Here is a 17,766-nt window from a genome sequence, read left to right on the forward strand (position 1 = left end):
TTTCTGAAAATGTACAGACGGCAACTGAGTGACACTGACAGAGTTGATCCTCATTTTCACCTCACAATAATGGTAAGATATATTTCTTCCTTTATTTATGATTGTTGGGACATCTAAATTACTAACATTAAATTGTTTATCTTGAATCTGAACAGTCACTAGGTTAATTAATATACAGTACATGCAGTTAATTCACAGGTAGTCTTGCCAGTATGACAACCCCATCAAACAGCTGTAAATTTACATGGATGTTATGTGTAGATATATCCTTGTTCATCTATTCAAGGAATACTTCACCCAATAAATTAAATTCTCTCATCATTTACTCACCTTCATGCCATCCCAGATGCGTATGACTGACTTTCTTCTGTTGAACACAAACAAAGGTTTTTAGAAAATACGTTCAATGCAAGTTAATGGTTGCCAAAAAATGTAAGCTGCAAAAAGAACAAAGGCAGCATAAAAGAAACCCATAAGGCTCCAGTGGTTTAATCTATATTTTCTGAAGCGATCCAATTTTGGGTGAGAACAGCTTGCCATTGCAGTTTAAAGCCACGATCATGATTTCAAGCTGGATTACACTTCCTAGCACTTGAAGCATGTGCATGGTGCTAAGAAGTGTAATCAAGCTTGAAATCATGATCGTGCCTATAGACTGCATAAGCAAGATGTATAATTAAAAAGGAGTTTTATTTTGTTATCGCTCAAAACGTATTGGATCACTTCTGAAGAAAGGGATTGAACCATTGGAGTCATGTAGATTACTCATAGTCTGCCTATGTATACTTTTTGGAGCTTCAAAATTGTGGTCACCATTCACTTGTATTATATGGACCTACAGAGCAGAGATATTCTTCTAAAAAATCTTTGTGTTCTTCAGAGGAAATAAAGTCTGGGATGGCATGAAGGTGAGTAAATGATGAGCATTTTTATTTTTGGGTGAACTTTTCTTTTAAGCTGAATAAAAAAGCTACAGCCCCAGTTTATTTTAGTATAGCCAAACTTTGTTTAGTAGTGAGGTGATTTGCAATGACTTGCAGGTACATTTGTTATATACCCTTTTACTTAAAGGGATAGTTCACCCAAAAATTATCATCATTTACTCAATCTCATACCATCCCAGATGAATATGACTGTGGCAGGGCGGAGGGCGGGGCCGGGTCATGATCATACACACCCGGTCCCTTATCTGGCTAATCAAGCTTCTGAGAGGGATAAAGGTCGACTGCGGAGGATTGTGCGGGAGAGAGAGAGGTAGTTTACGGACATATCCGTCTGTGTGTTTGTGTCTTCTGTTTCAGTTTATTATTAAAATGTTATTTATATTGACAAGCCAGTTCTCGCCTCCTCCTTTCCATTGAATACGTTACAATGACTTTCTTCAGCTTAAAGCCCATGGTGCAGGTTAAACACCACTGTCGATTAATGGGTAGATAAAGCAGTCAAGATATGTATATAAAGTTAGAAACGTCTCCAAAATGGTGTTAAAGTCAAGTTTTTGTAGTTTTTGGTTAGAAACGGTTATTTTTTACGCGATTCGGCGATGACGTCACATGAGGTAGACGCGGTGGAATGTAGCCTCAGCCGTTCTCAGCTACTTGAACTAATTCTAGCAGACTAGCACTGACTACTATGGCATCTAACTGGGATGAGGAAGAGGTGGCAAGACCCACAGTTAACATTTATGATGGCCCACAGCCATACAATTTCGAACCGTTTAGACGTGAGAGGGCGAATGAGGAAATACCGAGAGCAGATGGCCGTCAAAGACAAATAAATGCATGGTCAGAGGAGAATGAATGGAGAGTTGTTGTAGTGTCCTGGTGAGTTGCTATCATTTAGAAACGCAGCAATGACCGCTGGAGCTAGTAGTCTATGAACAGCAGTGCATACAATAACTTTTATGCTTTATTTCTAAGCTTTTACCTCTTTATCCGAGTAGGCGTCGTCAGTGTGATTATTGTTGATAGTGCCAACTAGTTTTCCTCGTGATTGATTGTCATTGACACCGTCAGGCTTACCGGGAGAGGGAGTGAGTGAGTAGTAAGCGTCTGTGTCGCTGTGTTTGGCAGGTGTCTGTGTGGGCGGTGTCGTCCCATGGAAACTGTGGTGGAGAGCTTGTGTTGTAGGGAGGTGAGCGCGAATATTTCAAATATGAAAAAGGGTCAGCAAAATGCAAATGGGTGTAGTGGTGAAATAAGAGGTGGGTATACTATGAATACTTAGAACAGTGATTCGCAAGCACATTGGGTGTACAAGCACATTGCAGGAGTACATGGAAACATTTAATCATTTATTTTCAACTTGGAAGTACTGAGAATTATTTACTTATCATCTTTGAAATTCCAAGAAGATAAGTAAATATTCCCAGTCATTTCATAAGTCCATCAATAAAATGGGACGTGTGTGCTACAACTAACGTTAGTTTCCCAGTGGAAACAATAACCTATGGCACAGCCATAAAGCTTTCATGATGATATGGACTTTTACTTCAGGGCAATTTTGTTATTATTCTAATTTTTATTCGTGAATCACGAAATATGCTCTTCTAATGTCAGAGTGATCGTGCTTGTAAGTTAGTGGAGGCTGTGTCAAAGGGAACACGGTATACAAAATACACACAGAGCTAGCTAACACGCAGCTTGTAAACATTAACGTTAGCATGATGCTTACCGTGGCAATTTCTCAGCTGCGGCAGACGGTGTCTCTCGACCTCGGGACGGGACAAGCAGAGAGGTTTGCGTTCACAGACGGCACGGCGGTAGGAAGTAATTTAGCACTCCTCTCACTCTTTAATCCAAGTGAGACCATTTTAGCATCCCCTGAGTGGTAATCCTCCTCTTTGAAATGCGCGCTGCATATTCTCGAGTAGGCGGTGACAGAGCTAGCTGAAAAATCTGCCCGCCTAATCTTCACAAACTGCACCCAGCTTCGGAAGATCCCTTTGTCCTTGGGGAAGGAATGGACCCTATGTCCAGTTTTGCTGGAGTTCTTGCACCCGCCACAAACACAGTAATAAACCATTTTGACTAACGTTATTTATGATCTACTCTTTATCTATCTCTAAGCTATCTGTTATGCTATGCTATCTCTCACTATCTATGCTATTCTATCTATCTATCTATCTATCTATCTACTTACTTATAAATATGTCACTGTCACTCTTTCACTAGTTAGCTACTCCTTGTCTCACTCTCCCTCAATTGTAAGGCGGGCCGCGGGCTTTCTTCTGTCGTCCAACAGTCAGCGAGTACCTCATGTGACGTCATGGAATGCATTGTGGGAGAAATAAGAATAATCGCTAAGCTGTAGCTAAAAGCTAACATATCACCTACTTTTCCATATTATATTTATTTTTTGTAGTATCCTACAACATCAAATACAATGGATAACTGTTTAAATGTTTATTACCAACTAGAAAATTGCCCAAAAAAAAAAAAAACCTGCACCATGGGCTTTAACGTGTTTGAACAATAATAGAAAATTATCTCAGTAGGTCCTTACAATGCAAATGGATGGTGATTTGTCCTTTGAAACTCCAAAAAGCACAGACAGTCAGCATTAATGTTATCCATAGGACTCCAGTGGTTAAATTAATGTCTTACGATCGCTTTTGGTGCAAAAGAGTTAAATATTTAAGTATTTTTTTATTTATAAAATAAAAAATGCAGCTGTATGTGCGTTCACAAATGGGCTGAGTTCACGCAGTCTCTTGTGTGACGTTTTCGCGTTGGCATGTTCACTAGAGAGGTGATGCATGCGCAGCACACCCAGAAGAGCAACACTGTTTACAACAGAGTAAGTGAATGCTTAACAAATTAAGAAAATTTATACACAAATCCGCCGCGAACTCTATGGGCGCCGCCATCTTGCCTGCCGCCATTACTGCGGATGTCGTGCCAAGGTACTTACCCCTGAAAGGAAGTGTATCCCCGGTCGCGGAGCGCGCTCGCGTTCAGCAGAAGGTGGGTCATTGGTTTGACCAAGGTAAATGAAACTATAACACATGAATTGTTTAAGTTATAGTTTTACTATTGTTGTTTTATCAACCAGGTTTAGCATAGACCGCTATCACGTGGCCCATCTATCCAAATTAATTATTATCTGTAGGCTCGAACTTCATTGAACTGAATTGATCGATTCTCACGAGAATGTCTAAAGTTACTGAAAAACCAAGACGAATTTCACTCATAAAGCAAACAGCCTGTGGATATTAAAGTGTTCTGAATCCCCACTCCTCCTTCCATGGTGATTATCAAAATGATTTAATAATGCACTGCACTTAAATAGTAGGCTGGTCAATGTCATACACAAAAAGCGATTGTACAGATGATGGCCTATCATCAAGTGTTTTATTTTTTTGAATACTTTACATCATGTCTAATAACAGCAGTGAATATGGACACATTTCTCGTTTCCTGACAAAAGTTATAGTGGGATACAGATTTTTTCAGACCGTATTTTCGACCTGCCAAAATATGTATCCCCACTCCAAAATCTTCAGATGATGGACTATAATCAAGTGTTTTATTTTGTGAATACTTTACATCATGTCTAATAACAGCAGTGAATATGGACACTTTTCTTGTTTCCTGACAAAAGTTATAGTGGGATACAGATTTTTTCAGACCGTATTTTCGACCTGCCAAAATATGTATCCCCCCTCCAAAATCTTCAGATGATGGCCTATCATCAAGTGTTTTATTTTTTTGAATACTTTACATTATGTCTAATAACAGCAGTGAATATGGACACATTTCTTGTTTCCTGACAAAAGTTATAGTGGGATACAGATTTTTTCAGACCGTATTTTCAACCTGCCAAAATATGTATCCCCCCTCCAAAATCTTCAGATGATGGCCTATCATCAAGTGTTTTATTTTGTGAATACTTTACATCATGTCTAATAACAGCAGTGAATATGGACACATTTCTTGTTTCCTGACAAAAGTTATAGTGGGATACAGATTTTTTCAGACCGTATTTTCGACCTGCCAAAATATGTATCCCCCCCTCCAAAATCTTCAGATGATGGCCTATCATCAAGTGTTTTATTTTGTGAATACTTTACATTATGTCTAATAACAGCAGTGAATATGGACACATTTCTCGTTTCCTGACAAAAGTTATAGTGGGATACAGATTTTTTCAGACCGTATTTAAACCTGCTATAAAAAGTACCCCCTCTCCATATTGCACAGATGATGGCCCATCAACGTCTCCAATTCCTGTGGCGCCAAGAAAGCAAGGAAAGCCCCCCACCACCCATCCTCACCACATTCTACAGAGATACTATAGAGAGTGTTTCAGTCAGTTGCATCACTTTCTGGCGTGGGAATTGTAGGGCCTCCGACCGCAGCCGATAGTGAAGACAGCTAGTAAGATCATAGGAACTGCACTCCCACCAATCTATGACATCTGCAATGCTCAGTGTATTTGGAGGGTCGTCAGCATCATGAAGGACTCCCCACACACACTTCACCATTCTACCCTCTGGCAGGAGGTACCAGAGCATCCGCGCTGCCACCACCAGACTATGAAACAGTTCAGTTTCTCCTCAACAAACACCAAAGCTCCTGCAAGACGAACATCGAACACTTCCACACACCAGAACACTTATACTCCCCTTTTGCATCTAGGAATTCTTAAAGTTTAGGCCTGAACTTGAAGTGAGTCTCCAGTACACTTTCAGTTTTAATGTATAATAGGATACACACAGTAGATCCAGTGTCCACTTTCTTCATCACTTGAATGTACAAAATATACAGTAAGACAATAACTTTGGCGACTGTTTTTGACATGCTGATACATACCAGGTATTAGTTTATTAATCAATCGAAAGAAAGTTAATCTGCAAATATTTTATTAATTAATATATTGTAAGCCATTTTTCAAGCAAAAAATAATAACTTTAAGATAAGAAGACACAAACTTGGACGGTGTAATGTAATACAACAACATTTAATGCATAAATTCCTCCAGAACAATAATGTACACAAAACTAAGTAGTACAAGCAGTACACAGGAAGGCCTCCTCCGTTGGTGGGCCTTGAACGCACATATGGTGGAACCACCGCAAACAAATGTCACACTGAATCTGGAAGACAAATTATTTGGATTTTTGGGTCTTCAGTAAGAGGCAGCAAATTTTCATTCCTGTGTAATTGATGTTATATTTTTAATATACAGTAATTCATGTGGAGATAAAAGAGTAATGAAATGTTTGTTAGTCCTGGGTAAAATAGAATAGAAATATCCATAACAATAACAATACAAGAAAATAAAAGAAAATTCTTAAAAACTTTTTAACAAAACATATTTTATTTCACATTTCTTAAGTTTGATTTACCCAACTCAAATCTGCCTCAGGCCCTTCTGATCCACAGAAGTGACATATGTCAGTCAGGTCATCTTGGAAACAAAACAAAAAACACGCATGCATCTATAATTCTTCATTTTTCACACAAATACTTTTTAGGTAAGTATGGAATAATTCTGATAGCTGGATAAGATGTTTAACAGCAATTATAAGGACAATTATTTGGATTGCCAAAACATCCCCTGATAGCTTATTACTTACCAGTCTCTAGGAGAAGAGTGACAGCGATTTGCAGCCTGTGCATGATGACAGCCTCTTTCGTAGCAGGAAAATCTACCGTCTCATGTTTCAAAAGTTCTTCTGCAAACTGAAAAGGACATTTTATGATTACATTAAAAAATCATGTTACAGAGACATAAATCTGCTGTCAGTGAATAACTTTATAGTTTTAGGGTAACAGTCTTAACTGAACAATGGTCATATTATAATGTGAGGGTGAGGACACTGCTCTGAATAGTAAACATCATTTCAAGGCAAAGACTCCACACGAGGTACTGTCCGATTGTTTGGGATGTGGGACTGTGTCATATATCCACCTTGAGACATTGCATCCCTTGTTTCGCATAAATGCCCTGAAGAAAGAAAATAACAATATTAAAAATTTAAAATTTTGTCACACACAGTAGGGGTCAATGCCACCAGGTATGCATTTTTAAACTGTAACAAAAACAAAAGACTAATAAAAACTACCAAATGTTCTCATTTATGTTATCACATTTTGTTTTTTTGTTAGATTAGTAAGCTTTTCACATCTTTATAGAGCTCCTCGGTGGATAGGTCATAACTAGGAAGTTGTATTGTAAGTTTTTTATTATACGGTTTTTATATATATATATATTTTTTTATTGTATTGTATTGTCTTATTATGTCTACTACAGTATGTGCAGCACATTGGACAACCTCCGTTGGGATTAATGGTGCTATATAAATAAAATTGACATTGACAACTTACTCGGTTACTAACGTAACCTCGGTTCCCTGAGTGTTGGGAACGAGTATTGCATAGCTATACACAGTGGGGAAACTCCTTTCCTCGGATTATTGAAACATTATGTAAAGCGCATTGCAGCTAAGGTACATAGGGTAAGGTCGAAAATACGGTCTGAAAAAATCTGTATCCCACTATAACTTTTGTCAGGAAACAAGAAATGTGTCCATATTCACTGCTGTTATTAGACATGATGTAAAGTATTCACAAAATAAAACACTTGATGATAGGCCATCATCTGTAGATTTTGGAGGGGGGGATACATATTTTGGCAGGTCGAAAATACGGTCTGAAAAAATCTGTATCCCACTATAACTTTTGTCAGGAAACAAGAAATGTGTCCATATTCACTGCTGTTATTAGACATGATGTAAAGTATTCAAAAAAATAAAACACTTGATGATAGGCCATCATCTGAAGATTTTGGAGGGGGGATACATATTTTGGCAGGTCGAAAATACGGTCTGAAAAAATCTGTATCCCACTATAACTTTTGTCAGGAAACAAGAAAAGTGTCCATATTCACTGCTGTTATTAGACATGATGTAAAGTATTCACAAAATAAAACACTTGATTATAGTCCATCATCTGAAGATTTTGGAGGGGGGGATACATATTTTGGCAGGTCGAAAATACGGTCTGAAAAAATCTGTATCCCACTATAACTTTTGTCAGGAAACGAGAAATGTGTCCATATTCACTGCTGTTATTAGACATGATGTAAAGTATTCAAAAAAATAAAACAATTGATGATAGGCCATCATCTGAAGATTTTGGAGGGGGGATACATATTTTGGCAGGTCGAAAATACGGTCTGAAAAAATCTGTATCCCACTATAACTTTTGTCAGGAAACGAGAAATGTGTCCATATTCACTGCTGTTATTAGACATGATGTAAAGTATTCAAAAAAATAAAACACTTGATGATAGGCCATCATCTGTACAATCGCTTTTTGTGTATGACATTGACCAGCCTACTATTTAAGTGCAATGCATTATTAAATCATTTTGATAATAATTCACCATGGAAGGAGGAGTGGGGATTCAGAACAATTTAATATCCACAGGCTGTTTGCTTTATGAGTGAAATTCGTCTTGGTTTTTTCAGTAACTTTAGACATTCTCGTGAGAATCGATCAATTCAGTTCAATGAAGTTCGAGCCTACAGATAATAATTAATTTGGATAGATGGGCCACGTGATAGCGGTCTATGCTAAACCTCGTTGATAAAACAACAATAGTAAAACTATAACTTAAAAAATTCATGTGTTATAGTTTCATTTACCTTGGTCAAACCAATGACCCACCTTCTGCTGAACGCGAGCGCGCTCCCGCGACCGGGGATACACTTCCTTTCAGGGGTAAGTACCTTGGCACGACCGTGTCTGCGAAGTGTGACGGTGACGGCCCTCTAATGATATTTCAATGAAAGCGGTTCCTGCTCATGAAATAAAATGTCTGGTTTACATTGGGTAGATGATGTCAGGCAGTGGCCAAAACTTACAGATAAAGGTAATTTATTGACAACATAATGTATTAATGTAAAAATGTGTCAGCCAAATGTAATGTAATTAAAACATGTATTAATTGATGACAACAATAAAACCGAACGCTGTCATTACTAGTTGTGTTGCTAATATGTTCACAAGCTTTACAAGTACATATTATATGTATAAATATATACAAAATATTAATATAGTATAATGGCTACTACTTACATGACATTCATAACCCATGAACAACACAGGATAGGGGTTTTCTCTTGTAGGTTGTCCGTCAGGAAAATGTATCCCACACACCTTAGAGTGGTAACGAAGATGAATACATAATGAGCGATGCATTGGTGGTAAAAGTACTTCTCAAATAAGTGTAAACAAGACAGCACTAGCACTCTGCACTTTCTCTTAGTTAACGTCAAACATGCACAATTGCACTTTACCATCCTATTTATGATGCGTGAAAGGGGGTGTATATGATTGTTCTTCTTTTTCTGGGGTGAGGGCCAAAACTGTTGTTTATCCTGTCATGTCCATCTTATTTGTTTTGTCTAGTCTTTTGTGATAAGTCTCCTGTTGTATCAGATGTACTATATGGCACATATTATGTTTCTGCAAGGACGAACATCTATCTATTTATAGTTGACATAGTACTTTATCTTTTTATCCAAAGCAAGCAACGAGGACTAACATTTAAGCTGATGCAAAGAGAGGAACTTCAGTTTACCAAGCAGTAACGTAAGAGCTTGAGAAAGTTCCAGTTACACAGCAACAAGATATTGCTAGCAAACTTAGCTAGCGCTGTTTCACTGTATGTTACACCCACTGCATGCAATCTGTGGCATTAACAAATTGAACAGTCAGAGCCAAACTTACCACAGTATTCTTGTTTGTCGTGAAGCCATCTCGGTTTATGTGTTTCATCCACTTTTGACGCACATCTTGGTCCTCCGCTCGACCAGGAACTCTGTGCAACCCGTATGGCCGTAAACATGGGCAGTCAATGTGCAACAAAGGTTCGTGAATTTTACAAACGGTTTTACTCCAGGCCTGTAGTTTTATGCTGTTGTTAAAACAGCCAACCACACAACACGCTCTTCCCGGCATCACTGGACAGCATACGTACAAAAAAACTAAATAAAAATAACATTTTGTACAGTACAGCTAACATCTGCTACAGCCGCCTACGAGAACAACACGCTACTTCCGCAGCAGCAAGGCCCGCAGTAATGGCGGCGCTGCTTTACTTCCGTGTTTCGCCGGATTTGTGTATACATAGGTAGGGATGCTCCGATCAATCGGCCGTGTCCTATGACTTGATCGGTAATTTGGCCGATCGCATAAACCGATCGGTCATGTCTTAAAAGAATGTAAACGATACAGTGGGAGAGGTGGTGAATATGAAAAGTTTGTGTACTGTGCTTTAATGTGGCGTTTCACATGAAACAAGGCAAAGAGAAAACAGTTCAAGCTGTGAAACGGTCCTTATTTTCATTCATGGCGGCAGCTTCTCAGTCTCTGCCGGGCATAGGCATCTCGGTAATGATGCGAGTACAAGATGTGGTGTAATTCAAAAATAAGGACTTTATTAAATATCTCCTAATTAAACATCAGAAACATGTGCTCTTTCTTCGCTTTCCTTTCATGTCTTGCCCTTATGAGAGAGCACATATTCCCCTCATTAAAGTTCCAGCAGCAAGTACAAAATTAACTATTAATCATCCAAGTAGATGAAAAGGCAGGAATTTATAAAAATAATAATTCTTTATAAAATATTAAGATATATATAAAATACTGAGTTTTAGGAGTTAGACTTTGATTAATGAATTAAGGAAACTAGTGGGTGAAATTAGATGTGCTAAGGTACTTCAGGATGGAGCTTTGAAGATAACATGCAATAGTGATAAGCAAAAAAATAGAGCTATGAGAATAAAGGTAACAAGATGGTAGTGAGTTGTAAGCTGTTAGGGCCGAGGTTGTGGGATAGTGGAGTGATTAATGGAGTTTCATTAGGAGTGTAAATGGAAGAGTTAAAAAGGAATTTAGTGGGGGAAATGTAGTTGAAGCTAGGGATTTGCAGAGGAGAAGAAAAAGGAATAAAGTTGATTGTGTACAGTTAAGGTTTGAAGGAAAGAGTCTCCTGATTGGGTAAATCTAAGTTTTATTAGTTACCCAGTAAGGGAATATGAACCACCTCCTCTGAGATGTTATAAATGTCAGAAGTATGGGCAGACTGCAACAGTGTGCAAGTCAAAGAGGAGATGTGCACGTTCTGGAGGGGAACAGTCCTACAGGAATTATGGTGAGGGTGTTGGAGTTAAGTGCTGTAAATAAAATCTGTTTATGGCAGAAGTGATAAACTGCACAGCTTAGATAAAAAGGAGGATGGAGAAGATTCCGATTATCATCAAAAAAGCCTGAAAGGACTGACATGTGAAAAAGAGAGGGATGGACTCCACTCCACAGGATTCACAGGGGTGGCAAACCTGTGGCTCACAAGCTGTATGCAACTCTTTGCTGGCTCCTCTTCTATCCATCCATTTGCTCTGTGTTTACAAAAATATTTTTTTTAAATGAATTTAAACTAGCATTTAAATCAAAATACATTTAATAGGAATAGTTCACCCAAAATGTTTAATTTACTCACCCTCAGGCCATCCAAGGTATATTGGAGTTTCTTTCTTCATCAAAACAGAATTTAAGACTTTTAGGATTTCATTTCAGTGAATGTACTCCATTTCCATTAAAATAATACACACAACCCCAGTCGACAAATAAAGTTCTTCTGAACCCAAAAGATAAGTCAGATTTTATATTTTTCCTGGCGTGCATTTTCTTTGGGGTTTCTGAAGGTTGAAGCATCCAGGATACACACACCAAATGACCATTTTGAACAATACACTTATACAAATTTACAGCAAAGACAATTACATTTTGGACAGCACTCCTCTTGTAAACAATGACACACTTCCTGCCTCCTCCTCCACATGACGCATGACCTTATCAGCAAGCTTACGTCATCCCTGTCAAGAGCGTGTGTCACAGAGATGTACGGAAGCACACATTGTAGTTAAAAAGTATAAAAATATTGTTTTGTGTCTAAAAATAATCAATCGTTTGGGTCCATAAGAAATGTATTTGTTGACTGGAGTCATGTGGATGATTTTGATGCACCCTAAATATGCATTTTGGACTGTCAAAAAATTTAGTACATTCACTTGCATTGTTTAAAGGAGGAGGCCTGAAATTAAATCCTTAAAATCTGTTTTGATGAAGAAAGAAACTTAGATACATCTTGGATGGCCTGAGGGCGAGTACATTATCAGTACATTTTCATTTTTGGGTGAACTATTCCTTTAAGACAAATACTACATGTGGAGATAATGTAACATTTCCTTAACAGAGACCTATTATTCCCCTATTTACAAGATGTAATATAAGTCTCAGGTGTCCCCAGAATGTGTCTGTCAAGTTTCAGATCAAAATACCTCACGGATCATTTATTATACCATGTTGCAAATGCCTCTTTTTGGGTGGAATCAAAAACAGCTGTTTTCCTGTGTGTCTCTTTATATGCAAATGAGCTGCTGCTCCCTACCCCACTTTCTGGAAGAGGGCTGTGCCTTTACAGCTCATGATTTGGATACTACAGCAACAACAAGTCAGAACCAATATGACTGACACCGTAAATACCATATATGCATGAACAAGATTCAGACACTGATAAGGTGACAATCACCTTACTGTATTGTACATAATAAAGGTGTGGTTATTAATTATACAGACAGTAAGCGTAAAAATAATGACATAGCGCTGGTCTCCATGAATACAACCAGAGATAATGGTAACTTAAGCTGCATTAGCCATAGAATCAGCTAACAAGCACATTCAGAAAGGCGATTTGCAAACATTCACAAAATGCAACACTTACATCTTCAGGATATAAAGCTGGAACATGAACAGTTGGTACTGATCCATGCAAGAGAATCACATTTTATTTATTGACCCTCATTCACAATGCAGTCCTGTGTAAAATGATTTGCACAAACATACACAAATTCTGGTGTGTTTTGGGTCACATTTGCTTCAAAAACAAAACTTGTCCACTGCGTCTTCAGTGGCTCTGATACCGGGAGAACATGAAGACACTTATGTTCACTTTTACAGCCAACAACAGAACACTTATGATACTTACGAAGCTGAGAAATTATTAGATCTCACTGTATCTGCTCCAGTGCTGGGGAAAAAAAGGTGCTGTATGTAGATCTCTCAGGGTAGGATCTCTATGATAATAGGGTGGAGTCCGTCATCAGTCGGTGGGTGAGGCCTGCTCAAAAGTGACTTCACGTTTAAGCGGAAATGAAAACCAATCACTTTGAGACACTTTTTTATTAATAGAAATATAATAAAGAGGAGTGTGTGGACTTTTAACACTGTTGGGTGGTTGTGTGCACACAATGCCAACTCACGTTTATGTTCAAACACAATGGAAAAGTGAATTTTGCATAATAGGTCCCCTTTAATGTAATGGGACAATGCATTTAAGGCAGTCATTATATATTTCAGTGCACAGCACATTTTATTCACATTTGTAATTTATTATAATGGCAGAAATCATATGTACAGTCAGGTCCATAAATATTGGGACATCGACACAATTCTAATCTTTTTGGCTCTATACACCACCACAATGGATTTGAAATTAAATGAATAAGATGTGCTTTAACTGCAGACTTTCAGCTTTAATTTGAGGGTATTTACATCCAAATCAGGTGAACGGTGTAGGAATTACAACAGTTTGTATATGTGCCTCCCACTTTTTAAGGGACCAAAAGTAATGGGACAATTGGCTGCTAAGCTGTTCCATGGCCAGGTGTGTGTTATTCCCAGGAGCAGATAAAAGGTCCAGAGTTCATTTCAAGTGTGCTGTTTGCATTTGGAATCTGTTGCTGTCAACTCTCAATATGAGATCCAAAGAGCTGTCACTATCAGTGAAGCAAGCCATCATTAGGCTGAAAAATCAAAACAAACCCATCAGAGAGATAGCAAAAACATTAGGTGTGGCCAAATCAACTGTTTGGAACATTCTTAAAAAGAAAGAATGCACCAGTGAGCTCAGCAACACCAAAAGACCCTGAAGACCACGGAAAACAACTGTGGTGGATGACCGAAGAATTCTTTCCCTGGTGAAGAAAACACCCTTCACAACAGTTGGCCAGATCAAGAACACTCTCCAGGAGGTAGGTGTATGTGTGTCAAAGTCAACAATCAAGAGAAGACTTCACCAGAGTGAATACAGAGGGTTCACCACAAGATGTAAACCATTGGTGAGCCTCAAAAACAGGAAGGCCAGATTAGAGTTTGCCAAACAACATCTAAAAAGCCTTCACAGTTCTGGAACAACATCCTATGGACAGATGAGACAAAGATCAACTTGTACCAGAGTGATGGGAAGAGAAGAGTATGGAGAAAGAAAGGACTGCTGACAAAAGCAGCAGGATGAATTCTGAAGTGTTTCGGGCAATATTATCTGCTCATATTCAGCCAAATGCTTCAGAACTCATTGGACAGCGCTTCACAGTACAGATGGACAATGACCCGAAGCATAATGCGAAAGCAACCAAAGAGTTTTTTAAGAAGTGGAATGTTATGCAATGGCCAAATCAATCACCTGACCTGAATACGATTGAGCATGCATTTCACTTGCTGAAGACAAAACTGAAGGGAAAATGCCCCAAGAACAAGCAGGACCTGAAGACAGTTGCAGTAGAGGCCTGGCAGAGCATCACCAGGGATGAAACCCAGCGTCTGGTGATGTCTATGCGTTCAAGACTTCAGGATGTAATTGACTGCAAAGGATTTGCAACCAAGTATTAAAAAGTGAAAGTTTGATTTATGATTGTTACTCTGTCCCATTACTTTTGGTCCCTTAAAAAGTGGGAGGCACATATACAAACTGTTGTAATTCCTACACCGTTCACCTGATTTGGATGTAAATACCCTCAAATTAAAGCTGAAAGTCTGCAGTTAAAGCACATCTTGTTAGTTTCATTTCAAATCCATTGTGGTGGTGTATAGAGCCAAAAAGATTAGAATTGTGTCGATGTCCCAATATTTATGGACCTGACTGTACGCACATTAATTCTAAACAAATATTTAAATGGTTATTCAAATATAGAATGTAAAGGTATTTCACACCACGTTGCATCCTGGGGCAGCGCCAGCATCTTGGGAGGATTGCACTCTGCTAGTGTTAATACTGGAATTATATGGAGAAGGGAAAAGAAAAAGACTGTGGGCCCTACCGGGACAAACTGAATGCCAACGGCAAGCAACGGTATTTGGAGAAATTAAACACCATTAACGATATAGATCCATATGAGTTGGCAGCCCAAGAATGGATTTCAGACTCAGAAGCACTACCTCCACTGACAATAAAATAACCTCTTCCCGTTGTACCTCTTTGTCTTCTTGTGCAGCATCCTCCTCTGCTTCACTTTGAACCCTGTCCTCCACTTTCTCTCCTATCCTGACCCCAAACTTCTCATGTCTCCTTAACAGATGTGCAAACCTGTTTTTGTCTGTCGGTTTCACTTCATTGTGGCCCAAAAGCAAAGATGGTGCCCATTCAGGATGGGTGTCAAGCATTTTATATGCTGGTTGTCCTGTAAATACAGCAAATTCCTACAAGCTAATGTGAATCTTTATATAATGTAAATAGCATCTCATGCTGGAAGAACTACAGGTCCTTCTCAAAAAATTAGCATATTGTGATAAAGGTCATTATTTTCCATAATGTAATGATAAAAATTTAACTTTCATATATTTTAGATTCATTGCACACCAAATGAAATATTTCAGGTCTTTTATTGTTTTAATACTGATGATTTTGGCATACAGCTCATGAAAACCCAAAATTCCTATCTCAAAAAATTAGCATATCATGAAAAGGGTCTCTAAACGAGCTATTAACCTAATCATCTGAATCAACTAATTAACTCTAAACACCTGCAAAAGATTCCTGAGGCTTTTAAAAACTCCCAGCCTGTTTCATTACTCAAAACCGCAATCATGGGTAAGACTGCCGACCTGACTGCTGTCCAGAAGGCCATCATTGACACCCTCAAGCAAGAGGGTAAGACACAAAGAAATTTCTGAACAAATAGGCTGTTCCCAGAGTGCTGTATCAAGGCACCTCAGTGGGAAGTCTGTGGGAAGGAAAAAGTGTGGCAAAAAATGCTGCACAACGAGAAGAGGTGACCGGACCCTGAGGAAGATTGTGGAGAAGGACCGATTCCAGACCTTGGGGGACCTGCGGAAGCAGTGGACTGAGTCTGGAGTAGAAACATCCAGAGCCAACGTGCACAGGCACCAGAAACAGCGGCAGAAGCGCCTGACCTGGGCTACAGAGAAGCAGCACTGGACTGTTGCTCAGTGGTCCAAAGTACTTTTTTCGGATGAAAGCAAATTTTGCATGTCATTCGGAAATCAAGGTGCCAGAGTCTGGAGGAAGACTGGGGAGAAGGAAATGCCAAAATGCCTGAAGTCCAGTGTCAAGTACCCACAGTCAGTGATGGTCTGAGGTGCCATGTCAGCTGCTGGTGTTGGTCCACTGTGTTTTATCAAGGGCAGGGTCAATGCAGCTAGCTATCAGGAGATTTTGGAGCACTTCATGCTTCCATCTGCTGAAAAGCTTTATGGAGATGAAGATTTCATTTTTCAGCACGACCTGGCACCTGCTCACAGTGCCAAAACCACTGGTAAATGGTTTACTGACCATGGTATTACTGTGCTCAATTGGCCTGCCAACTCTCCTGACCTGAACCCCATAGAGAATCTGTGGGATATTGTGAAGAGAAAGTTGAGAGACGCAAGACCCAACACTCTGGATGAGCTTAAGGCCGCTATCGAAGCATCCTGGGCCTCCATAACACCTCAGCAGTGCCACAGGCTGATTGCCTCCATGCCACGCCGCATTGAAGCAGTCATTTCTGCAAAAGGATTCCCGACCAAGTATTGAGTGCATAACTGAACATAATTATTTGAAGGTTGACCTTTTTTTGGTATTAAAAACACTTCTTTTATTGGTCGGATGAAATATGCTAATTTTTTGAGATAGGAATTTTGGGTTTTCATGAGCTGTATGCCAAAATCATCAGTATTAAAACAATAAAAGACCTGAAATATTTCAGTTGGTTTGCAATGAATCTAAAATATATGAAAGTTTAATTTTTATCATTACATTATGGAAAATAATGACCTTTATCACAATATGCTAATTTTTTGAGAAGGACCTGTAAATTAAATGAACATATGTTGTGATTTTAAATTACCTGTTTTTTTAGATAGAAGCCCATTACTACACACACACACACGCAAACCTATGTTTACAATTAACATGCCGTCAACACGTTTTTGAAAAAATATATTGTACAATTAATGTCAAAGTACACACCATGTGACTCACCATACTGAAAATGCAGAGAAACTCTCATGTTGCTATAACTAATGTCTTTTCGTCTTGCTGCCACTATCCACGCCATGCGACGTCTTCTCGTTACCTCTACAACATTCTTCGTGATGTTTACATGTCGGAAAAAGGAAAAAACGTATCCCATTGTTCAATTTATTTCCTGAACGACCGTGTGACCTGCTATAGCAGTTTTTAATGCAGCAGGATTGACCAACCATGGTGATATTTTCCAAAATCAAAACACCTCCCACCTCCGTAAACGCACAAGAAAAGAAGCTCGATATTCCTAAAATGACGTCTACACCATAGACATATAAATACATATGTATTTATATGTCTATGGTCTTCTACACACTAAACAGTTACCCAGAATTCAACACAGACTAACTTCTTGTTTATTTTAATGGCGGACTGGTATTATAAGCACAT

At 38.7% G+C, this 17,766-nt stretch overlaps 1 protein-coding gene across 8 annotated transcripts; it reads right to left on the reverse strand.

The window, feature by feature from the left end:
• Positions 1 to 190: 190 nt before the first annotated feature.
• On the reverse strand, positions 191 to 10,279 carry LOC127619758 (THAP domain-containing protein 11-like). 8 transcript variants are annotated; one of them, XR_007967606.1, is made up of 6 exons: positions 9,741 to 10,279; positions 9,087 to 9,167; positions 6,787 to 8,806; positions 6,581 to 6,686; positions 6,350 to 6,411; positions 5,172 to 6,097 (listed from the first exon to the last, which is right to left on the reverse strand). XR_007967606.1 is itself a non-coding variant. In XM_052092741.1 (3 exons), exons 1-3 carry the CDS (start codon positions 9,969 to 9,971, stop codon positions 323 to 325), a joined length of 357 nt encoding a protein of 118 aa, XP_051948701.1. In that variant the 5' UTR covers positions 9,972 to 10,271; the 3' UTR covers positions 191 to 322. The 8 variants fall into 8 exon arrangements, 1 of the variants encoding a protein (XP_051948701.1); XR_007967607.1 differs by having other exon boundaries at positions 6,581 to 6,951; positions 8,654 to 8,806; positions 9,741 to 10,258; XR_007967605.1 differs by having other exon boundaries at positions 6,581 to 6,951; positions 8,676 to 8,806; positions 9,741 to 10,221.
• Between the last annotated feature and the right edge of the window lie 7,487 nt (positions 10,280 to 17,766).

This window comes from Xyrauchen texanus, chromosome 26 (assembly GCF_025860055.1).
Source record: "Xyrauchen texanus isolate HMW12.3.18 chromosome 26, RBS_HiC_50CHRs, whole genome shotgun sequence".
NCBI lineage: Eukaryota > Metazoa > Chordata > Actinopteri > Cypriniformes > Catostomidae > Xyrauchen > Xyrauchen texanus.

What these genes read in the sequence shown, in the direction of transcription:
- LOC127619758 (XM_052092741.1), bottom strand. Translation starts at nt 9,971, where the DNA reads ATGCCGGGAAGAGCGTGTTGTGTGGTTGGCTGTTTTAACAACAGCATA. An exon ending in CGACAAACAAGAATACTGTG is followed by an intron (nt 9,168 to 9,740) that starts GTAAGTTTGGCT and finishes TACCACTCTAAG; the next exon opens with GTGTGTGGGATACATTTTCC. An exon ending in TCATGGGTTATGAATGTCAT is followed by an intron (nt 368 to 9,086) that starts GTAAGTAGTAGC and finishes TGTGTTCAACAG; the next exon opens with AAGAAAGTCAGTCATACGCA.